Genomic DNA, 26492 nt, shown 5'->3' with positions numbered 1-26492 from the left:
TGGCCACATTTACAGGTGAATGAAGCTGAAAGATTCTGTTTCAACTTTGGAACCTGACAGCAGCATTAATATCTGTTTTTATTTCTCAGAGTGAAGGACTATTCAAAGAACATAGAACAATACAGCGCAGAACAGGCCCTTCGGCCCTCCATGTTGTGCTGACATTGCGCTGATGTTTCCCTTGCTATTTGAGCCCCAACAGTCCACATTCTGCGCTCCTTTCCTGCCCAAATTACTCTCAGTTCTTTCTTTTCTCTGGTTTAGTTCTCCCCTGTCGACACTGGCGTTAGTAGGGGCGAATACATGGGGCCTCGCACTGCCTTGCGAAGTAACCACACTATAAGTGTATAACGCAGCAGCGAACTCAATGTCTCAATACTAGCAAGGAATAGAGCCTATTGGAAACAGGAGAGTTCTATAATTAAATGTTGACCAATTTGTGGATGGCTCCATGATTTGGGATGCCTTCAGTTAATCTTCCTTCCACCTCAGGGAGAACAGCCGTAATCACTGCACATTCATTCTGGTCAATCATTCCTTAAGCATCTGTGCTCCAGGGATGAGAGAGTCCATTGTTCCTTGTTTCTCCACATTAACTGAAGTCCCATTCAGAATATTACAACACAAGAAAGATAAAGATGCACAGTGTAATTTTTGTTCTCTGGAGGTGGTGAGGAGGGGGAAGGATGGGGACAAGTTGGCCATCAAGATAATCTCACCTCCCTCTTGCCACTTCACAAATTAGGAACAGAGCGAGAAGGTTCATTGGCAGCTTTCTCTATTTGCCCACAGTTAAAGCCCTAAAATATTCAATTCATGGCCACTGAAAGGTCTCAACTCCCCAGTCACATGCCTCCCCAGAGCATGGGAAAAGTGGCCAGTTTCATGCCTGTCATTTTGCAATGTGAAGGTGGAAAGCGTGGTAAAGGGTTTTTGTAAAGAAACTGTGGCTGTGTTGAGATGAAGGGTGAATGGCTTTGGAAATGATACCTGAGTTGACCAGCGAGGGATAAGGAAAGAGCTGAGATGCAACACCACACAAGTAGGAAGAGCCAATCAGCTGCTCGAAGCTGCTCTGGAGCTTCCTTGTTAAACATATTCAAGCCTGAGGTCCTAGATTTTTGGACACTATAAGAGTCAAGGGATATGGGAATGGAGCTGGAAACTGGTGATGGGAAAGTCTGTCCTGATTTTGCTGATTGTTGGAGGTAGTGTGGAATTGGCTGAATAGCCTCCTCCTGCTCCAGTCTCTTACTTTTGCACAATCAACATTGGAATACTATCAGAGATAATGGGAACTGCAGATGCTGGAGATTCCAAGATAATAAAATGTGAGGCTGGATGAACACAGCAGGCCAAGCAGCATCTCAGGAGCACAAAAGCTGACGTTTCGGGCCTAGACCCTTCATCAGAGAGGGGGATGGGGGGAGGGAACTGGAATAAATAGGGAGAGAGGGGGAGGCGGACCGAAGATGGAGAGTAAAGAAGATAGGTGGAGAGGGTGTAGGTGGGGAGGTAGGGAGGGGATAGGTCAGTCCAGGGAAGACGGACAGGTCAAGGAGGTGGGATGAGGTTAGTAGGTAGCTGGGGGTGCGGCTTGGGGTGGGAGGAAGGGATGGGTGAGAGGAAGAACCGGTTAGGGAGGCAGAGACAGGTTGGACTGGTTTTGGGATGCAGTGGGTGGGGGGGAAGAGCTGGGCTGGTTGTGTGGTGCAGTGGGGGGAGGGGATGAACTGGGCTGGTTTGGGGATGCAGTGGGGGAAGGGGAGATTTTGAAACTGGTGAAGTCCACATTGATACCATATGGCTGCAGGGTTCCCAGGCGGAATATGAGTTGCTGTTCCTGCAACCTTCGGGTGGCATCATTGTGGCAGTGCAGGAGGCCCATGATGGACATGTCATCAAGAGAATGGGAGGGGGAGTGGAAATGGTTAGCGACTGGGAGGTGCAGTTGTTTGTTGCGAACTGAGCGGAGGTGTTCTGCAAAGCGGTCCCCAAGCCTCCGCTTGGTTTCCCCAATGTAGAGGAAGCCGCACCGGGTACAGTGGATGCAGTATACCACATTGGCAGATGTGCAGGTGAACCTCTGCTTAATGTGGAATGTCATCTTGGGGCCTGGGATGGGGGTGAGGGAGGAGGTGTGGGGACAAGTGTAGCACTTCCTGTGGTTGCAGGGGAAGGTGCCGGGTGTGGTGGGGTTGGAGGGCAGTGTGGAGCGAACAAGGGAGTCACGGAGAGAGTGGTCTCTCCGGAAAGCAGACAGGGGAGGGGATGGAAAAATGTCTTGGGTGGTGGGGTCGGATTGTAAATGGCGGAAGTGTCGGAGGATAATGCGTTGTATCCGGAGGTTGGTAGGGTGGTGTGTGAGAACGAGGGGGATCCTCTTGGGGCGGTTGTGGCGGGGGCGGGGTGTGAGGGATGTGTCGCGGGAGATGCGGGAGACGCGGTCAAGGGCGTTCTCAATAACCGTGGGGGGAAAGTTGCGGTCCTTAAAGAACTTGGACATCTGGGATGTGCGGGAGTGGAATGTCTTGTCGTGGGAGCAGATGCGGCGGAGGCGGAGGAATTGGGAATAGGGGATGGAATTTTTGCAGGAGGGTGGGTGGGAGGAGGTGTATTCTAGGTAGCTGTGGGAGTCGGTGGGCTTGAAATGGACATCAGTTACAAGCTGGTTGCCTGAGATGGAGACTGAGAGGTCCAGGAAGGTGAGGGATGTGCTGGAGATGGCCCAGGTGAACTGAAGGTTGGGGTGGAAGGTGTACCATTGGAATACTCCCCACTTGCCCTAGCAACACTCAAGAAGCTCCACACCATCCAGGATAAAGCAGCCGCTTGATTGGCACCACATCCACAAGCATCCCACTCCCTCCACCACCGACACTCAGTCGCAGCAGTGTGTACTGTCTACAGGATGCACTGCAGAAATTCACCAAAGATCCTCACACAGCACCTTCCAAACCCACGACCACTTCTATCTGGAAGGACAAGGGCAGCAGATACATGGGAACATCACCCCCTGTAGGTTCCCCTCGAATCCACTCACCCTCCTGACTTGGAAATATATTGCCATTCCTTCAGTGTTGCTGGATCAAAATCCTGAAATTCCCTCCCAAAGGGCATTGTGGGTCAACCCACAGCACATGGACTGCAGCGGTTCAAGAAGAACAGCATCACCTTCTCCAGGGCAGTTGGGAATGGGCAATAAATGCTTGTCTTGTCAATGATATTAATCTAGAGAATTAATTCTTTTGGTACAAGAGATAGTTATTAAAGTAGATATAAGTACAGAGTGATGAAGAAAGGGAAGAGAATGGCTAAAATTCATGGTGCTCATTTGGAGAGCCAGTATAAATGCTCCGGCCTCCTCCTATGCTGTACCAGCCTCTGATTCTTTCAGAACAGGGGATTTCTCCAGGATCCTGGCCAATGTTTGCCCCTCAATCCACCTCTCTACAAGCAGATTATCTGAGTGTTCTCATATTGATTCTGTGGGATCTTGCTGTGCTCCATCTGGATGCTGCGTCCCCTTACATTACAACAGTGACAATGCTTTGAATGTATTTCATTGGCTGTAAAGTGCTTTGAGATGTCCTGAGGATGTGAAGGATGTTACATAAATGCATTTTTCCATCCCTTTTGTACTTTGTTCCTCTCAGAGCAATGCCTAACAAAGAGTTTGTGACCTTTGCACTCAGATAGAGTAACCCTTTGGTCTCTCGGGACAAAGATTGGAGAAAGGGAGAGCTCATAGTCTCCAATTTAGACAAATTACTTAACAGGCGCCCTCTTGTGTTTGTTCCTTGTACACTACTGATTGTGGGAAAGAAACACTTCAATAGCAAGGAGAATATTAGAGAAAATTCTAACAGTTTTCAAACAGAGGTGACAATTGCTGCAGCTTTGCTTCTTGAAGCTGGACTAATATCTATGAGAGAAAGATTCGCATTTACATAGCACCTTATATGACCTCAGGCCATCCCAAAGGCCTTTGCAACCAAAGTGTTGCAAGGCAGCAGCCACTTTGGGAACAGCAAGATTCCACAACTAGCAATGGACTGTGACAAGATCATCCATCTTAGCCATTTTGTTTGAGAGATAAGGATTAGCTTCAGGGTGCGAGGAGAGACATGTCTTGGTCTTTACAATAATGCCATGCAATGGATTGGAAGACTGGAGATAAATGTTTCTCTGTAATCCTTTGGTCACCCTTCATAATTCTGAACATCTTGATTAAATCTCCCCCAGACCCTCATTGTTCTGAATAGATGAGTCTCTTGTATGAAGCTTCTCATCTCATGGACCATTCCAATGAATGTTCTCTCAACTTCTCCAAGGCTTTGACATTCTCCCTAAAGCACAAACTCGCGGCTGGTTTTCAAACGATGCTTTCTGAAAGTTTAATTCAACCTCACTCAAATAATGGCCAGATTTTCAGTAGATGCTCACCATGTGTGTTTGTTAATTAAATCAAAGTAAGATCTTACTTGGAGGGATCCAAGTCTATGACTGTTCACAAACAATGTAAATGACCTGTATAGTGTAATATTTCCAAATTTATTGAGGATTTGTTGCTGAACAAAGAGACCTTGGAGTACAGGTTCATAGTTCCTTGCAATGGGAGCCATGGATAGACTTGATAGTGAAGGAGGAGTTTGGTACATTTGCCTTTATTGGTCAGTGCATTAAGTATAGGAGTTCAGAGGTCATGTAGTGGCTACTTAGGACATTGTTTCGGCCATTTTTGGAATGTTGCGTTCAATTCCGGTCTCTCTGCAATAGGAAACACATTGTGAAACTCGAAAGGGTTCAGAAAAAATTTACAAGAATGTTGCTAGGCTTGGAGGGGTTGAGTTATGGGGAGGGGTTGAGTTATGGGGAGAGGCTGAATAGGCTGGGATTAATTTCCCTGGAGTGTCAGAGGCTGAGGGGTGACCTTAAAGAGGTTTATAAAATCATGAGGACTATGGATAGGGCAAATAGACAAGGTCTTTTCCCCAGGGTGGGGGAGTCCAAAACTAGAGGGCAGAGGTTTATGGTGAGAGAAGAAAGATTTAACAGGGGCCTAAGGGACAACCTTTTCACGCAGAGGGTGGTGCGTGTATGGAATAAGCTGCCAGAGGAAGTGGTGGAAGCTGGTATAATTACAACAGTTAAAAGGCATCTGGATGGATATATGACTAGGAAAGGTTTAGAGGAATATGGGCCAAATGCTGGCAAATGGGACTAAATTAATTTAGGATATCTGGTTGGCATGGATGAGTTGGACCTAAGGGTCCATTTCGGTTCTCTACATCTCTATAACTCTGTGACTGGAAATTGGATGGGAAGGTAAATTGTAAGGACATCCAAGGATGCTTCAACAGGATAAGAACAGGCTACAGGAATGAGCTGGAACATGTCCGATGGAATGGAATGTGAATTAGCGTGAAGTTATTCACATTGGTAGAGAAAACAGAAAGACAGAATATTTCTTAATTGCTGAGAGTGGGGAAGTGATACTCTCTGAAGGAATGTAGGTTGTTCTTGTCCACAAGTCTCTGAAAACTAGCATGCAGGTGCAGCAAGCAACTAGAAAGACAAACAGTACTTTGGCTTTCATTTCTAGGAGACCTGGGTATAGGAGTAAAGATGTCTTGCTGCAGTTATGTGTAGCCATGGTGAGACTGCAGCTGCAGTATTATGTACACTCTTGGTCTCCTTATGTAAGGAAGCATGCACTTGCCACAGAGGGACTACAACAGAGATTCACCAGACTAATCCCTGTGAGAAGGGATTGAGGAGACTGGGTCTGTACATAAAAGAGTTTCAAAGAATGAGAGATGATTGTTTTGAAATTTCCTACGGGGTGCGATAAATTGGATGTTGTTGGGATGTTTTCCTTGTCTGCTGAGTCTAGAATCAGGAAAATAATCTCAGGATAAAGGGGTAGGTCATTTAAGACTGAGACAAGGAGGAATTTTGCTTGGAGAGTGATAAATCTCAGAAATTCTCTGGCCCAGAGAACAGACATCGAGTGGGTTTAGAACTGAAATTGCTAGGTCTTGGGGGACTAATGACATTGAGGGATTTGGAGGTAGTGTGGGAAAAATGTTGCCTGAAGGATATCCAGTAACGTTCTGAGTGGCTGTTTCTGTTCCTGAATCCCTACTTCTGTGACTTTTTAATGTTAGGGTTAGGGTTAGGGTTAGGGTTAGGGTTAGGATTAGGGTTAGGGTTAGGGTTAGGGTTAGGGTTAGGGTCAGTTAACAAAATTGGCTTGCATTTATCTAATACCTTTATGTTGTAAAAGGTCAAAAGGCACTTCATAGGACTGTGTCTTGGCCAATGTTTACTCTTCAATCAGCACCACTTGCTTGTTGTAATGTACTTCCTACATTATAACAGTGACTACACTTCAGAAATACCTCCTCTCTACCTGTAAAAAATGACTCTGAGCTTCCAGTTGCCTGCCACCTCAACACACGACTGTGCTCCCACACCAATATCCCTGCCTCAGGCTTTCTGCAGTGCTCTAATGAGGTTCAGCATAAGCTGGAGGAGCAACAGCTCATCTTCTGCCTGGACCCCTCAAAGCCTTCAGGACTCAACATTCAGTTTAATAATTTCAGCTCCTCTGTGTTTATTACCCAGGTCCTGTTTGTATGGGTTACTCCCTGCTCAGCCAACACATTTTTAACCATTTACACATATTGTTAGCACACTACCTAACATTTATCACCCTCTTGCCTTACCATCAATAATCCCTTTGTTTGCCTCTCCTTCTTTATCTCTCAGCATCATTTCCATATGTTCTATTCACTCTTGCCCCAAAACACCCATTCCCCTCAATACCCCTCCCTACGTGATAAATACCATTCTTTTCCTCGCTGCTGTTAATAAGAAGAACTTAAAACATTAACATGCTTTCTCTCTTCATGGAGCTACCTGACCTGTTGAGTTTCTCCAACAATTACTGTCTTTGTTTCAAAGGATCCTTTATTGCTTATATCAAAAGCAAGGCACCATGCTCCTGCTAGACCATAGGGCAGCTGTCTGATTCGAGAGAGATAACTGGTGATGGTTTAACCTGAGGGTCACCATGCCTCAGGTGAGGTGAGAGCTTGAGGAGGAGCATCCTTTGTGGAAACCTCAGGAGGTATGGGAATTAGACCCACACTATTCGTACTACTCTGTTTTGCAAACCAGCCATCTACCCAACAGACCCCCGGTTATTGGCTCTGAAGCACTTTGAGATGTGTGGTAGTCATGAAAGACATTTTGAAAATCTTCACGAGGTGAGGCTGTGATGGATGGTTCCCGATGTTCTCTGAGAGAGCGCCACCTATTCATCTTCATTGTATTACACTGCAGCTCCTGCAGGAAACATAAAAAGGAAATTCTTTGCTCATCTTGAACCGGAGCAAAATGATTCCTTCAGTCAACTAATGGTTTAGTTTGGGAGGTGCCCAAGGAATTCATTCCATTGATGAGGCATCGTGCTGGCCTGAAGCAGGCAGTCATGTTCGGGCCACTGCAAAATCTGCCACAGGTTAGAGGAAGCTCTGTGTTGCTTTAATGATAATTCCTTGTGTTGCATAACCACAGATGCTGCACTTTGAAGTGAATGTCAGGTTATTTCATCTCTGGCTCTGGATTGGGGCCACGTGCTAGTGTGCTCTGACGTCATTGCAAACCGTACACTCCTGACGAGATCTATAAAGACAAGCTCAGCAGCAAGTAGCAACACAACAGAGAGGCAGAGGGAGTGCTCCAGAGACTGAAGTGAAAGTGAGGTGGGAACAAGAATGGAATCTGTTACTGGGGGATCTATCTTCACATTAAGTGGTAAGGCACATCTGATATTGCAGTTTAGTGGGTTTCTAACAGTGGGTTTTTATCTGAACAGTTTTTTAATCCCTCAGTCACTTCCAAAGGTGTGCTATAGAAAAATGAGAAATGAGAACTGCCAATTCTCAAACTTGCAAGAGAATGAGAACCGTGGAGAATGTGTCGTTCTCAATTTCACAGGATAGAACGAAGCAAATTCACTGGAACAAGTGTGAGTCAGTGTGTCAGCGTCAGTGTGTCAGTGTGTGTGTGTCAGTGTGTGTGTGTCAGTGTGTGTGTGTCAGTGTGTCTGTGTGTGTGTGTGTGTGTGTGTGTGTGTGTGTGTGTGTGTGTGTGTATATCAGTGTGTGGCAGTGTGCTTCAGCAGGTGTCCATGTGTCTGTGTGTCTGTGTGTCTGTGTGTCCGTGTGTCCGTGTGTCCGTGTGTGGCAGTGTGTGGCAGTGTGCTTCAGCAGGTGTCCATGTGTCTGTGTGTGTGTGTCTGTGTCAGTGTGTGTGTGTCTGTGTCAGTGTGTGTGTGTCTGTGAGCGAGAAAAGGTTGGTGTGTGTGTCTGTGCCTATGTGTGTCTGTGGAGACATGGAGATAATTGAATAGCTCCGATAGAGTGGAAGTATAGAACTGACGGGCTGAATTTTTTTTGGTGCAAAATTCTCTACAGATTCAATTTCATGCTTCAATGGGAGGTTCTCCACATTCCATTCATTGGTGATTCAGAATAATTCACCTCATTAGTTATCTAATGAAATACAATGGGAGCAAGTGATACCAGAATTGATGGGGACAGTAAAGGGCATCTCCCAATGCTGCTGCTGAATCTGAGGAGCACCAAGGTATCATCAATGATCTTTAGGCACGGTGGTAAATGTCCTTACCTCTGGACAAGGAGGCGTGGGGGCAGATCCCACTGCTTTGAGCATTTGTCATAACTTGTTCAAACAGGTTAATTAAAAGAAGTTATTCTCAGGTAAATCAAGTGTCTAGAAGGTTCAGTGTTGAGGGAGTGTCGCACTGTCGGAGGGTCAGTGCTGAGGGAGTGCCGCACTGTCGGAGGGTCAGTGCTGAGGGAGTGGGCATGTCGGAGGGTCAGTGCTGAGGGAGTGGGCACTGTCGGAGGGTCAGTGCTGAGGGAGCGCCGCACTGTCAGAGGGTCAGTGCTGAGGGAGTGGGCACTGTCGGAGGGTCAGTGCTGAGGGAGTGCCGCACTGTCGGAGGGTCAGTGCTGAGGGAGTGCCGCACTGTGGGAGGGTCAGTGCCGAGGGAGCGTCGCACTGTCTGACGGTCAGTGCAGAGGGAGTGCCGCACTGTCGGAGGGTCAGTGCTGAGGGAGTGGGCACTGTTGGAGGGTCAGAGCTGAGGGAGCACTGCACTGTCGGAGGGTCAGCGCTGAGAGGGCACCACACTGTCGGAGGGTCAGTGCTGAGGGAGTGTCGCACTGTCGGAGGGTCAGTGCTGAGGGAGCGCCGCACTGTTGGAGGGTGAGTGCTGAGGGAGCGCCGCACTGTCAGAGGGTCAGTGCTGAGGGAGGGGGCACTGTCGGAGGGTCAGTGCTGAGGGGGCGCTGCACTGTTGGAGGGTCAGTGCTGAGGGAGTGCCGCACTGTCGGAAGGTCAGTGCTGAGGGAGCGCCGCACTGTCGGAAGGTCAGTGCTGAGGGAGTGCCGCACTGTCGGAGGGTCAGTGCTGACGGAGTGCCGCACTGTCGGAAGGTCAGTGCTGAGGGAGCGCCGCACTGTCGGAAGGTCAGTGCTGAGGGAGTGCCGCACTGTCGGAGGGTCAGTGCTGAGGGAGTGGGCACTGTCGGAGGGTCAGTGCTGAGGGAGTGCCGCACTGTCGGAGGGTCAGTGCTGAGGGAGCGGGCACTGTCGGAGGGTCAGTGCTGAGGGAGTGGGCACTGTCGGAGGGTCAGTGCTGAGGGAGCGGGCACTGTCAGAGGGTTAAGCAGCTGTTGCCAGTGGTTGAACAATAAAGATGAAGGCCAGCATGAAAGATCAGAATTTGGGAAACAATCTCAGTTAGTTTCATCGAATTAGGTCGACTGTCCAGATAGAAACAGGCCACTCAGCCCACCTCACCCAGGCTAGTGTTTATGCTTACCTGCTGGTCACCAGCTTGTCTTTATCTCATCCTGTCAATATTTATTCCTTTCTGTCCCGCCTCTCGGTGAATATAAGTGTATTAATCGCTTCAACCCCTCCCTGGAGCTGTACATGTCAAACCCATCTCGATCTCTGGGTGAAGAATCTCTTCCGGAATTGTTCACGTAGTTTATATTTTTGGCTCCGAGGGAGGATACAGACACTCTGGGGAGAGTACAACACAAGGGTGAGAATTGTCTGGGCAGTGTTTTGTCAAAAAGGGAGTGACAGTGATTCAGTTAGTCTGGGGCACAGTGTCAGAATAGGGCTCATTGTAAGGACAGATATGTAAGGCAGCTGAGGTCAGAATTCGGAGAATTTTCCAAAGAGGATTGGAGCAAACCATTCAAGCACCTGTATAAAACCCCGGCATACTCATTCCATTCTGATTCCAGATATTTTTCATTCTTTTCCCAGTAATTTTTGCCATGGCTGTTACAGCTAGTGAAGTGACTCAAATGCCTGTTTCTGAATCCCTCCACACCCTGGGCTTGTCTGAAAACACATCAACTACCCTGGAGCCTATCACAGGAGAGCTCAGAGGTAAGTACAATCACCATCGAACCTGAACACACCAGCTTTGCTTTGGTGGCACAAGCCTGGTCTCAATCATTTACAAATTCACAACTTTTTCATTCCACAGATACAATTGTAGTTCTTTGAAAAGCTGTAACATGAAACTACATCCATACCGGTTATAATGAGGACACAAACATTTTAGTTATAAATACATAATCATCTTTCATTAACTGTAAATTAGTCCCATAACCATTCACAGATTTACTCACCAGATCCAGCCACTGCTCACACTCGCATTGTCAATCATTTGATTTCTATCAAATAACGGATGCAGTGTGTTGCTGCCAGTGGGTGACTGAGTTCAGTGCTAACGCGGGGATTAGTCTACTAAGAAATGTAGGCGGTTTTCTCTCCATTACGCAGAGGTGAGTGCTTCGATACTGCTTGAGGGGCATCAGTCACTAGGAGGGCAGTGGGTGAGGAAAGAATGGCATCTTGAATTAAAACAGCCAGTCTGAAGTTTGAACCCACATTATAAAACCAGACAGTTCAGCAGAGGCCCTTTAGCCCATCAAGTCTGCACCAACAAAACTACACTTAGCCTACTCTAGCCCCACTTTCCAGCCTGTGGCCCATAGTCTCGAATGTTGTGATATTTCAAATGCTCATCCAAATCTTCTTAAAGGTTTACTCAACTAGCCTCCCAAACAATGCATTGCAGACCCCCACCACCTTCTGGGTGAAACAAAAATTACTCCCACCCCCCCGCACGCATCTACAGGTCATAGATTCAGATCCCACTTTGGGTACTTCAATGTGAAATCTATGTTGATGCTCCCAGTGTGAGAGTGTCTTTCAGATGCGATGAGACTGAAACTCCACTTACCCTCTCAGGTGAATGTGAAACACCCCATTGCACCATTTCAAAGCTGCATGGGAGTCATGGGCCAGCATTTATTCTGTCGGCTCACATCACAAAATACTGCAGAAAAAGCTGGAAATATTTGGCAGGTCTGACAGAGCCTGTAAAGAGAAAATCAGAGTTAATGTTTGAAGTCACTGACCACTGAAGAGCTTGCTGAGCGCTGTTTTTCTATAAGAAGACAGAGTAGCTGGCCTTGATCTTGTGGGATCTTGCTATGCACAGCCAGCCAGCTGTAATTCCTATTTCAGAGGCTGTGTAATGCTTTGCGATTGTTGTAAGGTTGTGAAAAAACAGGTTCAATAAAGATAAACTATTTCCATGGGTTGGGGATTTTGGAACTTGGGGCCACAGTCTGAGAATGAGGACCAGACCATTCAGGATGAAATGTTAGGAAGCATTTCTACACACAAAGGGTGGGAGATGTTTGGAACTGTCTTCCACAGATGGCAGTGGATGCTGGATCAGTTGTTAATTTTAAATCTGAGAGAGATTAATTATCGTTAAGCAAAGCTTTTAAAGGATATTGATGAAAGGCAGGTGTATGGAGTTAGGCCACAGGTCAACCATAAACAGCAGAACAGATTTGAAGAAGTGAACAGAAATGTGATACTAATGCAAATCTTTCTTTTCCTTTTGCGAAAGTGCATTCCATCTAAGTTCTTGATAACTCCCAACACGAGGCCCAGCTCGCGAAGGACTAGCATGGATAAGTTTAAATATTAGCTCAGGGCTTGTACAGACCAGCAGAGGAGGTGTTTGACTCAAAGGGAAATAGTCGATGAGTAAACTGAGCAGAGTGACAGGTTGCAGTGAAGTGATTTCCACCCCAAGGGGATATGGGTATCACTGGTAAGGCTGACAATGTATTGACCATTCCTAATTATTCCTGCATTGAGTGTCTTGCTGAGCCACATCTGAGAGTGGTTTAACAGTCCGCTACATTGCTGTGGGTCTGTAGGCTAGACCAGGTAAGGACAGCAGATTCATCTCCACACAGGACGTGAATGAACTTGACAGGGTTTTTAATGACAGTTCATTACACAATTCATTAGGCGGCACGGTGGCTCAGTGGTTAACACTGCTGCCTCACAGCGCCAGGGACCCGGGTTCAATCCCACCCTCGGGCAACTGTCTGTGTGGAGTTTGCAATTCTCCCTGTGTCTCTGTGGGTTTCCTCCAGGTGCTCCAGTTTCCTCTCACAGTCCAAAGATGTCCAGGTTATGAAGATAGGCCATTGGAAATACAGGGTTACAGGGATAGGGTAAGGTGTTGGGTCAAGGTGGGATGCTCATCGGAAGGTCAGTGTGACTCTGATGGGCTGAATGGTTTGCTTCCACAATGTAGGGGTTCTATGATTCAATGTATAGTTACATTAATTAATAGTAAACTCCACTTATTGCCGCCACACCGAGATCTGAACCCTTGGTCACAGAATGATCCTCTGGATTACTACATTGAGTGACATGGTCCCTCACTGTGAGTTTTGTGGTTTAATTTTATGTAGAGAGCTGTGAGGATCTTGAACTCTTTGAGGTGAATAATAACAAAGCATTTCAGGAAAAATGAAAATAAACACACCAGAGAGGAACGAACCGAGGGGCATGTGAATGGGGTTGCATGAGATCATGTTGGAATAGGCACATGGTGCATTGGAAAGGTCTAAGTGTTCAGAGTTGTCCATTAGAATTGTTAAGAAAATGCCTGGAGTTTGGGAGCTCCTTCTGCCCTGAACTGAACTTATCAGTGGTCACAAGATCAATGTAACAGGTAGCTGATATGACCTTTTGCATGCTAGCATCAATTTGAGCAGATTCCTGGAGTCTACATACCGACTAAGATATTGATAGAAATGTTATATGCTAATTGCATTCCTTGATGATGGGCTGTTCCCACAGTAACAGCAACAACTTGGTTTTCAAAAGTGCCCAGAGAGTAGCTGAAGATACCCAATAGGAAATTAGGTTATCAAATACAACACCTAACGATATAAGGAGATACTGTGTCAGGGATTACATAGTCAGTCATAAAGTCCTAGAGTCATACAGCACAGAAACAGACCCTTCGGTCCAACTAGTCCATAGCGGCCGTAATCCCAAATTAAACTAGTCCCACCTGCCTGCTCCTGGGCCATATCCCTCCAAACCTTTCTTATTCATATAGAGGTCAGGTTTGAGGAGCATCTTAAATGGAGACAGATAGAAAGTCAGAGATGTTTAGGGGAGGATTCTTGAGCCTAGTGCCCAAGTAGCTGAAAGTAAAGCAGTCAATGGTTAGGCGATGAAAATTGTGAATGTTCAACAGGCTAGTATCAGAAGGGTGCCAAAATCTCGCAGGGTGAGGCAGTGAGAGATTAGAGAGACAGAAAGGGATGAGGAATAGAGTAGGAACATTGGAGTCAGCCATTCAGTCCATCAAGCCTACCCCACCATCCAAATCAATCATAGCCGATTGAATGGTTCAAATGCCGTTTACCCACCCCATCCCCAGAGCTCTACAGCAGGGGAGGTGATGGCCTATTGGTATTATTGCTGGACTATCTAATCAGAGACCCAGATAATGTTCTCGAGACACAGAGTCAACTCATTCCCTGGCAGATAGTGGAATTTCAATGCAATAAGAATCTGGGGTTAAGATGATTGTCAAATTCATTGATTACTGTCAGGGAATCCCATCTGGTTCACTAATGTCCCTTCGGGAAGGAAACTGATATCCTTACCTGGCCTGGCCTACACGTGACTCCAGGCCCACAGCAATGTGCTTGACTCTTAAATGCCCTCTGGGCAATTAGGGATAGGCAATAAATGCTGCCTGGTCAGTGAGGCCCTCATCCCGTGAATGAAATAAATTTAAGACTTGGTAATCAGAAATCTGTCAATCTGTAGTTTAAACATCCTCAGGGTCAACTTCCACAGCCCTCTGTAAAAAGACTGAGTTTGTCTCCAGATGTGTCGAATTTGGAAGGTATTAACTGTCTGAATCTTCCAGGAGCTGGTTGGTCAATGTTACGATATCTTTTGTCCATCAACACCTCAGGGACTCCATTGGTATACTCCCTTTCACTGTCACCCCCTCCAGCCCCTACACCCCCTCCCTATCTCTGTCACCCCCTCCAGCCCCTACACCCCCTCCCTATCTCTGTCACCTCCTCCAGCCCCTACACCCCCTCCCTATCACTGTCACCCCCTCCAGCCCCTACACCCCCTCCCTATCACTGTCACCCCCTCCAACCCCTACACCCCCTCCCTATCACTGTCACCCCCTCCAGCCCCTACACCCCCTCCCTATCTCTGTCCCCCCCCTCCAGCCCTTACACCCCCTCCCTATCACTGTCACCCCCTCCAGCCCCTACACCCCCTCCCTATCTCTGTCACCTCCTCCATCCCCTACATCCCCTCCCTATCTCTGTCACCTCCTCCATCCCCTACATCCCCTCCCTATCTCTGTAACCTCCTCCAGCCCCTACGCCCCCTCCCTATCTCTGTCACCTCCTCCAGCCCCTACACCCCCTCCCTATCTCTGTAACCTCCTCCATCCCCTACATCCCCTCCCTATCTCTGTAACCTCCTCCAGCCCCTACACCCCGTCCCTATCACTGTCACCCCCTCCAGCCGCTACACCCACTCCCTATCTCTGTCACCTCCTCCATCCCCTACACCCCCTCCCTATCTCTGTCACCCCCTCCATCCCCTACACCCCCTCCCTATCACTGTCACCCCCTCCAGCCCCTACACCCCCTCCCTATCTCTGTCACCTCCTCCATCCCCTACATCCCCTCCCTATCTCTGTCACCTCCTCCATCCCCTACATCCCCTCCCTATCTCTGTCACCCCCTCCAGCCCCTACAGCCCCTCCCTATCTCTGTCACCTCCTCCATCCTCTACACCCCCTCCCTATCTCTGTTCCTCCCCTCCAGCCCTTACAACCCCTCCCTATCTCTGTCCGCCCCCCCCACTCCAGCCCCTACACCCCCTACACCCCCTCCCTATCCCTGTCACCTCCTCCAGCCCTTACACCCCCTCCCTATCTCTGTACCCCCCTCCAGCATGTAATGACACTTTATGCTCTGGGTTCTTTTTCATTCCCAAGTTGCATCATTCCACCATCGGTGGTTCTGCCATTGACTGCTTGGGCCTTGAACACGGGAATCCTCTCCTGCTCCCTCGCCCCTATCCATGCCTCTCTTAACTCCTGTAAGATATCCCTCAACCCTCCCTCTTTAACCAGCTGCAGTGATTGGATTCAGGTCGAACTTGTTGACTGTGAGGTCCTTGAATCGGGCTATGAATCTGGGCCAATCAGGAAGCCCTGGGTGACCGATATACAAGGGAATTTAGAATCTCCTCAGTTCAGGGGAGTGACTCCAAACTGTCTGGGTATAGCCATTGCACAAGTAAAGAAAGAGTGTGTTGGTGATGGGATACCGGCTTCTGTGCAGTATTTCACCAACCTATGGTAGGGTGGCCTAGGACCGATTTGTGACTTGCTCAGCAGTGATTCTTTTAAACCCATTCGGACTTTCTGTACGTTTGAGCTGCTGTGTAAATTTCAGTTGTTACTTGCATTTTCCTGAACTCACTTTTCTCCTTTGACCAGGTGATCCCGAGACACCAAGGACATTGAGAGTGAGACAGCAGTGTTATGAAGGTGGCCAGAGTTATTGTATGAATGGTGATTGTAGGTATCACGAAGATCAGGATCAAATCACCAACTACCGTATCTGTGTGTAAGTCAATAAGAATATTAAATTATAGTTTTATTGCAGTCAAAACTCAGTTGACATATCCTGTTGGCATTAATCATCATTCCTGGAATTGTCCAGGAATTAAAGATTAATTTCATGGGCAGTGTAGGGAGCAATTGTATGACCATTACCAGAAATTTAATAGATTATTTGAAGAGTTTTGTTTTAGCGGGGAGGAAGGAAGGGGAGACAGGGCTGTTTTAATGAGAGCCAGGGAGCAAGCAAGAAAACAGGCAGAGAGTCCTGTCTGTTTCTGATTTGTCCTGGAGACGGCGGTGGGAATATGAGCCGGGGGAGGGAAGGGTAGGGTGGTGTTGGTGAGGCATGATGGAGAAAGATGAGAGCAAGTGATGCCTCTTCCAGGAATTTGTCCAAGCAAAACTGGCAGAGGCATTTTCAGACAGTGAAACCAACCAGGAGAATGCTGGAGAAACTCAGGTGGTCTGGAAGTGTCTGTGGTGAGAAAGCAGAGTTAACATTTCAAGTCAGTACAGGGGGGAGGCCGTGGCCCAGTGGTATTTATCGCTGGACTGTTATTCCAGAGACCCAGGTAATGTCCTGGGGACCCGGGTTTGAATCCTGCTACGGCAGATGGTGGAATTTGAATTCAATAAATATCTGGAATTTGGAATCTAATAATGACCATGAATCCATTGCGGATGGTCGGGAAAAACCCACCTGGTTCACGAATGCCCTTTAGGGAGGGAAACTGCCATCCTTACCTGGTCTGGCCTACATGTGACTCCAGACCCACAGCAATGTGGTTGACTCTTAACTGCCCTCTGGGGGCAATTAGGGATGGGCAATAAATGCTGCCTGGCCAGCAATGCCCTCATCCCATTAAGAATATGAAAAAAAGCCAGGTATGATTCTATGACCATAAGGCCATGAGAAATAGGAACAGGAAGATGTCATTCAGCACCTCCCGAAGTTCTGCCATTCAGTAGGACCGTTCCTCACATCCGCGTTCCTGCCTTTTCCCCATAACCCTCGATTTCCCGACTGATCAAGAATCTATCTCAGCCTTAAATATACACAGGGGCTCTACCCCTTCAGGACTCTGTGGCACGGAGTTCCAAAGATTTCTCAACCCTCTGAGAGAAGAAATGTCTGCTCATCTCAGTGTTAAATTGGTGCCCCTTTAATCTGAGATTTCAGAGCTAGTGATTGAAATGGCGATATGTACGTGATCAAACAGGTTTAGCAGTGCTGATGGGGTACAGGCAGGACCTGGACAGCAGTCACCACCTGAATTCTGGTCTTGTCAACATCAGTGAAGACTAAAAGCACGTGCACATGTTTCACTTACTACTGTGTGTTGCCCAAGTATAGGTTAGTTTAAAAATCATCTGTCTACTACCTTCCTTAAAAATCGACATTTTATTTTAGTTCACATTGTTCTCACACAATCACCTAAACAGATGGGCTGGAATAAGTCAACCCTCCAATCATCACAATCTACAACAAAACATGCAAAGGCGAGGCTGAGAAATGGCCTGATAGAGGCCAAATGTTATGAAAGGTTTTGAAAGGGAGGACGGTGAGAAAAAATTTCCAGCTGTTGATAAAACCAAAACAAGGGCTCGTTAATATTAGAGAGTGATAAATAAACCCAGTGAGGAGTTCAGGAAAGACTTCTTTACCCTCAGAGCAATGAGAATGTGGAACTTCCACAGGGAGTTGTAAATGCAAGCTAGATCAATCCATAACGAATGGAAGGATATGATGATCAGGTGAAATAAATGGACTGGGAGCAGCCTTATTTTGGGCACACGTATTGTCAGGGAGATGATAGGCTGAATGGCTTGATTCTGTGGAAAAAGCACCCACATCATTCCAAGCCTCATATCTCTCTTCAGAAACATTGCAGAGGAGGCATCCCACTCCATTCAATTATTTCAGAATCATGAACACGGCCCCCATTTTGTGCACTTCATAGAGTCTTAAAGGCCTACAGCACAGAAAAGATTTGTTGTCCCATGGTGTCCATACTTGCCAAAAACAACCAAAAACTATTATAAGAGATAGTAAGAGCTACCAATGCTGGAGTCTGAGATAAGTGTGGAGTTGGATGAACACAGCAGGCCTGGCAGCCTCAGAGGAGCAGGAAAGGCGACGTTTCAGGTTGGGAGCCTTCTTTCTGCAGAAGGGTCCTGACCCAAAATGTCAGCTTTCCTGCTCCTCAAACTATTCTAATCCCATGTCCCAGCTGTTGATCTATATCCTTGGCATCGCAAGTGCACATCTAAATATTTATTCACTCAGATGAGGATTTCTCCCTCTCTCAGGCAGTGAGTTCTGGATTATCCACCATCCTCTGGGTGAAAAAGCTTTCCCCCACATCTCCTCTAAACCTCCTGCCCCTTCCCTTAACGTGATGCCCCCTGGTCATTGATCCCTTCACAAAGGGTAACTATTTTGTCCTGTGTACCCTGGGGATTTGTCTAGTTCTGGGATGTCCAGAGCTTAGCAAAGATTTTCAGGGTTTGAAGATGGGGAGATTTATTAAGATGAGGGGACTCAGGACTTTAATGGTGTAGGGAAATTGGGATTGTTCACCTTAGAGAAGAGAAAACTCAGGGAGATTTCATAAAGTTGTTCAAAATTATGAAGGGTATTGACAGAATACAGCTAGTCAAAATGATTGCACTGAAAGCACGGTCAGTAAATAGAGGACATAGATTGACGATGATTAGCCAAAGAACTGAAGCAGAGTTCAGGAGACTTTGCTTTAAGTTATTGTGAGCAGGAGCAGAGGGGCAATGAAAGCAGGACTCAACAGGAACTTTCAAAAGGGAAATTGGATACACTCTTGGGAAGGGAGAAAAGAACTGTTGAGTTTATTGAGGAGGAGAAAGGACAGTGGGACTAATTGGATCACTCTTTTGAAGAGCTGGTACAGACACAAAGGGACAAATGACCTCGCTCTATGTCACAAGTTCAACAACCAATTACTTCATCATGACACTGTCGTGCCAGACAGATTCTTCGTGTGATTTAGCTTGGAACCCACAGAGGCATTGTGCTGTCCCCAATCAATTTGGAATGCCTTGGTGTCGCACAGATTTCCTGGTTTTGTGCCTCCAGATGTGAGATGTCTTCAGTAAGAGTGCAAGGTCATGAAACATAAACATGGTAGAAGTTGTTTAGCAGGAGGAGTACAGTACCAGCTCATTAGTTATACACAGCATTGATGATGCTGGATCTGGAGTCCTGTGTACATCACGGTCACTGTCCTTACAGAAGGATGTCAATGTGTCGGAAGCAGTTCAGAGAAGGTTTACCAGACTAATCCCTGAATGGATGGATTGCCCTATGAGGGAAAGCTAGGCAGGCTGGGCCTGTACCGTGTGAAGTTTGGTAGCCATGATGTGGAGGTGGATTGGGGTGCACAAAGTCAGACATCACATAACACCAGTTTTATCTGAAATCTCAAGCTTACAGAGCGCTGCCCCTTTGTCAGGTGGAGTGACTATAACCTGGTGCCACATGACTTCTGTCTCAAGAGTTTAGAGCCAGAGATAACGTTATTGAAACATTTTGGACCCTGAGGGGACTTGGATGTGGCAAGGATATTTCTCCTTGTGGAAGAATCTAGAACTAGGTGTCAAAGTTTAAAAGAGATGAGGAAACTTTTTTTCCTCGCAGAGGGGTGAGAGTCTATGGAATTCCCTTCTCCCAAAGGCAGTGGATGCAGGATCCTTAGATATTTTGAAGGCCAAGGTAGATAACATTCTTGATGACCAAGGGCATGAAAGATTATGGGGGGAAATGTAGGAATGTAGAGTTGAGGTTAAGATCAGATCAGTCATGATTATATTGAATGGTGGGGCAGGCTTGAAGTGCTGAGTAGGTTTGTCTTGTTCCCAGTTTGTATGTTTGTGCCACCAGGTTCACCCAAGTAGTATTCCTCAACACCAACAATGTATAAAACCCCAGGCTCAGTAACTGCACAGAGGGAGGTTGTTCAGATCATCACACCTTTAGCAGTTCTCAATAGGGCAATGCTACTTCCCTCTGCACCCTCTCAATACCCTTGTAATTTTATTTCCCTCAAGTGCCCACCCAGGTTCATTTTGGAATCATTGATTCTATCGTTGATTTCAGCACCCTCACAGGCACAGCATTGCAGGTCATTACTGTTTGCTGCCTGCAATAAATTTGTCCTGACATCTCCCTTCTATCTCCTGCCTGAGTTTTTAAATCTGTGTCCCAGTCCTTGTGCAATCACCCAGTGGGAGCAGGTATGTTTATGGACAGGATTTAACCTTATTATATCCTTGTACACCTCTCTAACATCTCCCCCTCAACCCCCCCTTACTCCATGGTCCCAGAGCCAGATGCTCTAACCTCTTCTTGTGGCTAAATTCCCAGGTGATACTCCTCTGTACACTCAACGTGCATTGATATAGCACCTGAGGCCAAATAAAACATTTGCATAGGAGCGTGAATGACAAAAAGCCTGATGCCAAATCCCAAATTAGAAAGGTGTCCGAAAGGTCAATCAAAGAGGTTGTGTTCTAGGAGCATCTTAAACATTTGGAGAGAGGTTTCAGGAGGGAATTCCAGAGATTATTGCTGAGCTGTTGAAAGAACAAATGAAATTGGGGGTAGGCAAGGGGCCAGAATTGGAACAGCAGAGAAATTTGGAATTTTACACGGCTGGTGATAAGATGGGAACGTGCCCACTCAGTCCATCAAGTCTTTGCTGCCAGTCTATTAAATAATTGCCAATCACCTGGCCTCAACACCATTCCCATGCACTGTCACAGTATTCCTTTATGACATCCGTCTTCAGAAACCTATTGATTCCTGACTTGAATCTGCTCAGTGATTGAGTTTCCATCGTTCTCTGGGCTAGAGAATTCCAAAGATTCACAGCATCTACAGCAAATAATCAGAATATTTTCAAATTTGTTGAAGACGCAAAACTAAATGGGAACAAAAACAGTGATGCTGGAGAAACTCAGCAAGCCTGACAGCACCTGTGGATAGTAACTAATTGATTGGTAGACTTTTATAGGTTGAGACTATTAGGGTGTGTTAGGGATTATAGAGCTAAGACAGGTGAATAGGTTCAAGGTACAGATCAGCGAGAATCTCAGTGGAATGGAATTGGGTGTGGAGCCAATAGGTTGACTGAATTTCTAATTCCCGGATGTTCTCTTTGACTGCATTGTTCTTGGTACGGAACATTTCAAGTGGAGATTTAATCGGGCTGTTCAAAATGATGATGAGTTTTTAATAGAGTAAACAAGGACCAGCTGTTTCCATTGACCAGAGAGACAGCTTGAAATGGCAAAGGGCCCTCTTGTGGTAATGTCCCTACCCCTGGACTGGGAAGCCTGGGTTCAAGTCCCACCTGCTCCAGAAGCATGCAGTAACATCTGAAGAGGTTGATTAGAAAAATAGGTTAAATTTTAAAAAAAACTTAAAATAGAGACTGGAGATAGTGAGAACTGCAGATGCTGGAGAATCCAAGATAAAGTGTGAAGCTGGATGAACACAGCAGGCCCAGCAGATGAAGGGTCTAGGCCCGAAATGTCAGCTTTTGTGCTCCTGAGATGCTGCTTGGCCTGCTGTGTTCATCCAGCTTCACACTTTGTTATCTTAACAAGAGGGCCAACGGTCTCTATTTTATGCAGTGGTAGCATCCCTGCCCCAGAGCAGGAGACCTGGTTTCAAGTTCAGGCTACTAAAAAGGTGCATAATAACATCTCTGAATAGGTTGATTAGAAGAATAGGTTAAATAAAATAAGATAAAAATTTAAAATTTACCTCCGAGCATAGGGCTCATGCAGTACAGTAGCGGTGTCCCTACCTCTGGACCAGAAGACCTGGGTTTAAGCCCCACCTGCTCTAGAGGTGTGTCCTAACATCTCTGAAACAGGTTGATTCAGAATACGAATGAAGCTCAGAGAGCACATTAAGGCAGTTTCCAGGGAAGACACACATTGAGAGTATTTGATGAGAGAAATCAGGACATCGGGTCTTTGTGGGTCAAGGTGCCTCTGAAAGCAGGTACATTAGAGGGTTTCAAAAGTGGAGTCAGAAAGGGTTTAAGAGCAGCAGGTTGATTACGGGGTAAGATTGGCCCGGGGGCAGTGGTGATGGGGGGGGGGGGGGGGTGGGGTGGGGGTTGGTTGTGGGTAAGGTGAATGGGACTGATTACACTGCTCTTTCCATGAGCCAGGTCAGGATCAATGGCTGTATAGTCTCCTTCAATGCTGTTTGATTGTACAATCGTGATTCTGTAATGATGCCCAATGATAGCTGCAGGGATACAGCAGATTAATTACAGAAACTTTGCCCTGGCTTTTAAACTCAAGCAGGTGAACATTTTCTCTTCCTCCTTCCAGTTGTAAACCAGGCTACATGGGAGAGAGGTGCGAGCACTTGACACTAACCACCCACACGAGCCTGGAATCAGAACGATACCTGTACATCTCTGTTGCTATTGGGATCGGCTTAGTCTTCAGTGGCCTCTCTGTCCTTCTCTATTACTGCTGTCGAAATAGGTAAGCTCGAATAGAAGAAATTTACTTTTATACAGTGCCTTTCTCTACCTCGGTAGGCAGTGAAACTTTTCAAAACCACTAAAATATCTCCGCAAGAGTAGTCAGTTGGATTAAATACTGCAGCCATGTTATACACAGCAAGAGCCCAGAAACAGCATTCACCATATAATCCAGGTAACAGTGGAGAGCTGGATGAACGCAGCAGGCCGAGGAGCAGGAATGCTGATATTTCAGGTCTGGACCCTTCTTCAAAAATGTGGGCGGGGAAGGGGACTCTGAAATAAATAGGGAGAGAGGGGGAGGCGATGATGGAAGGTGGATAGAGGAGCAGATTGGTGGAGAGAAGACGGACAGGTCAAGGAGGCGGGGATAGAGCCAGTAAAGGTGAGTGTAGAGAGGGATAATAAAATGTGAGGCTGGATGAACATTGCAGGCCCAGCAGCATCTCAGGAGCACCTAGGGAGGGAGTTGGGGTGGGGGTTGGTCGGTTGGGAGGGATGGGTGGGTGGGTAGGTGGGAGGGAAGACAGACAGGTCACTATATAATCTAATTAGATTTACTGATGTTGTCTGAAGGCCGAAACTTGACCAGTGCACACAGGGGACAACTCCTCTTCTCTCCTTCAGCTTGGTAGCAGTTAGACATCATGTGTCCACTTGTGAGAGTGGACAAGGTCTACAGCCCTGTGCTCCTCCAGTTCTGGCCTTGAGGGCTGAATGGCCTGCTCCTGTTCCTATTCCTTATTGTTTTATGGTCTCTTGAGCCAACCCAATTTTACTCACTCTTCCATTGGTGCCCATGCTTTCAGCTATCTTGAATTCGCTCTGAAACCACTCCTTCTTGCAGAATATCTGAGAACCTGCCTCTTTGTCTACAATTCCTCCCTGACCCGGTGTCCAAAAGCTGCCTGATTATTGTTCAGTAAAGTGTCATGTTAAAGGAATGCAACACTTTTTTGTTCTTGAATAAAGTTCATTTTGTGGTTTGTGAAACCTTTCTGGCCCAGAAGGAGGGTGTTGAGCACAACAATTGCGCTGGTTCTCTCTGAGCAGGCTCTCACTTTCCATCGGGACAGGAGATTGGGCTGGGGGGCTCCGAATGAATGGCCAGATATGCAGTTCATTTTCAATTCTTCCTTTTAGCTCATTTCTAATGGAGGCAGAGAAGCGGAAATTTTGGAAGGAGTGTGGAGAATGAATGCTTCACGTTCCAGGGAGACAGTTGCATATGGTTGGGAGATGTTCTGCAGAAGTATTTGGAGCAGTGAAAGATACAGGGATGTGGGAGGAAGCGGGACAGTGGGGATGCATTTTGGTGATGGTCCTAGCAAAGAGCCAGCACCAATGTGTTGGGCTGAACAGCCTCTGTTGCTGGTTACAGGTTTATCTGCAGCATGGTGACAGCGGTTATGTTTGTTTGCAGATGTCAGAAATCCAAGCCAATCTACAACAAATGCTCTGTGGAGGCAAGAGTCTGAACTTCTGTGACTGATGCCGGTGACAAGTGGCAAAATAATTGTTGGTGCTTTTATTGATGAACAGCGTGGTGCTTTGGTGAAACTTCTTCAACGGCAAGAATTAACCTACAAGAGAACTCTGTCTATTTGCGTCAACACACAAACATGGTGTACCTTCATAAACTGGCAAGAACTGAGCAAATTACTGAGCATCACTTGTTGGATTTGTGGCCTTGAGTTCCTTAGCCAATGCGTGATGTTTAAGAAGATAATATTTCCATAATGCTGAGGCTAACTACAGTCTGCACATCAACTTCAAACAGCAGGCTGACAGGCCAGAACAACCCTAGGCCAGGTTTCCTTTCCTGGTCATGTTGGTCACAGAAGGAGACTCAGTGTGTCTGACCAGCCAATCGAGATTGAAACCAGTTCCCAAACGCTATCTGATCGTTCTGCTAGAAAGCCCACTTTTGAGTTTCTGATGGATGAGCCTGATCTCTTGAGGCCCAAGGTTCGATTTCCAGCTGCCACATGTCATCTGACCTCTGTAGGACAGGTCTTGCTTATCCTGGACTTTGGAGAAAACAGTCAAAGTTCTTACTACAGAATCCTGAAGAGGGAAAATGTTACACAACAGGATCACCAGCAGCCCAGGAGCACTCAAGATGCTGAGCAAGAGAAAATGGAAAAAGGGGAGGCCATTTAGCCCATCAAGCCGCTTCCCTCCAAAATGATCTGTATCTTAACAGTAGCTACAACCCTTTTCCCACCCCCCCGCCCCATTTCCATAGCCCTAAAGAACCTGACCCAACAAAAGATTTGTCAAGGTGTAGAGCTGGATGAACACAGCAGGCCAGGCAGCATCAGAGGAGCAGGAAGGCTGATGTTTCGGGCTTAGGTCCTTCGTCATTTTCTGATTTTCTGAAGAAGTATCTATGCCCAAAATGTCAGACTTCCTGCTCCTCTGATGCTGCCTGGCCTGCTGTGTTCATCCAGCTCTACACCTTGTTATCTCAGATTCTCCAGCATCTGCAGCTCCTACTATGTCTGAAACAGTTTTGTCAATCTTGGTTCTGGTTTTTTTTACAACTATCCTCCAACCAAAGCAACATTTTGGGGGAGACTGAGTGTACCAAGTCAATGAGCCTTCACTGGGACTGGAATGTATTGGAGATGGAATAACTTCTGAGCAAGTAAGGGAACGGGAAAAAGAGGAAGGGAAAAAACAGATAGGAGGATTAGGGTTAGGGGTGCAACAGGATGGAAAACCTGACAGATTAAATGCTGAAGGGATAATTTTGCAAGATAACAAGAGAGTAACAAGTCAAGTGAAGAAATGTAAGAGGGATGCAGGGACTAGAGATGTAAAGGGCAACAGCAAGATCATTACCAACAGCAAACAGAAACACGTTCCCTCTGATGTATCCTATGAAACCTTGAGCAGACCATCCATTAAAACCAGCCCTGGGGAGGTGGGGGGGTGGTGGTGCCAGAGGTGGTAAGGTTTTGTGGAGGAATGGGGTGCTAGGGTTATTGGGGGGAGGTGGGAAAATGAATTTGAGGCCAGAATAGATCAATCCTGACCTTATCGAAATGAAGAGCAGAACTGAAGTGGCTGATTGGCCTCCTTGTGCTGCTAACGTACGTTTGTGTGAACCTTTATCACTCTGGTCTGCTGCTGGTTCCGATGGAGTGCAGCTTTTGTTTGTCCCTGCTCCAGACAGTCAGCTCTCACACAGTCAGCTGTCCCATCAAAGCGCCTGGAGCTTAGCTTCCTGAGCAATGGAGTTGTCTAGTGCGTGGGAATGGGGAGAAAGATTGGAATCTGGCAAGTGAACAAACATATCTCTTCTCTAAAGAGTACTGAGGGATCAAAATGTTTCCAAGCTATCTCAGTTGCCAGAATTGATTTGACACTGCGAAACGGAGGGGGATGTTAGACCAGGTCTGCAGGTGTTGTAAAGAGGAGGGAGACATGGGAGGGTACAGAGCTTCAGTGAGACCATATGAAACAATACTATCTCAGGAGTGAGAGACACAGTGCCAATGATGGAGTGGAGGACTGGGAATGACTAAAGAGGACAGAACAGAAGAAGAGCCAAGCTTTCAGAATAGGGAGGGGGTGTAGGTGCTGGAGGAGGTGACAGAGATAGGGAGAAGGGTGTAGGGGCTGGAGGAGGTGACAGAGATGGGGAGGGGGTATAGGGGCTGGAGGAGGTGACAGAGATAGGGAGAAGGGTGTAGGGGCTGGAGGAGGTGACAGAGATAGGGAGAAGGGTGTAGGGGCTGGAGGAGGTGACAGAGACAGGGAGGGGTGTAGGGGCTGGAGGAGGTGACAGAGATAGGGAGGGGGTGTAGGGGCTAGAGGAAG

At 47.0% G+C, this 26492-nt stretch overlaps 1 protein-coding gene across 1 annotated transcript; it reads left to right on the top strand.

The window, feature by feature from the left end:
• The first annotated feature begins 7718 nt into the window (after nucleotides 1-7718).
• Nucleotides 7719-24885, top strand: LOC125458944 (epigen-like). Its single transcript, XM_048544804.2, has 5 exons — nucleotides 7719-7824; nucleotides 10380-10505; nucleotides 16000-16129; nucleotides 22507-22665; nucleotides 24088-24885. The coding sequence occupies exons 1-5, from the start codon at nucleotides 7785-7787 to the stop codon at nucleotides 24140-24142; spliced, it is 510 nt and encodes a 169-aa protein (XP_048400761.1). The 5' UTR covers nucleotides 7719-7784; the 3' UTR covers nucleotides 24143-24885.
• Nucleotides 24886-26492: the final 1607 nt, after the last annotated feature.

The sequence above is a fragment of the Stegostoma tigrinum genome, chromosome 1, assembly GCF_030684315.1.
Source record: "Stegostoma tigrinum isolate sSteTig4 chromosome 1, sSteTig4.hap1, whole genome shotgun sequence".
Classification (NCBI taxonomy): domain Eukaryota; kingdom Metazoa; phylum Chordata; class Chondrichthyes; order Orectolobiformes; family Stegostomatidae; genus Stegostoma; species Stegostoma tigrinum.
This window is presented reverse-complemented; position numbering and strand designations above follow the sequence as displayed.

Coding starts and splice junctions, on each gene's coding strand:
- LOC125458944 (XM_048544804.2), top strand. CDS start 7,785: ATGGAATCTGTTACTGGGGGATCTATCTTCACATTAAGTG. Junction 10,506..15,999: donor TATCACAGGAGAGCTCAGAG/GTAAGTACAATC, acceptor TCCTTTGACCAG/GTGATCCCGAGACACCAAGG. Junction 16,130..22,506: donor ACCAACTACCGTATCTGTGT/GTAAGTCAATAA, acceptor TCCTCCTTCCAG/TTGTAAACCAGGCTACATGG.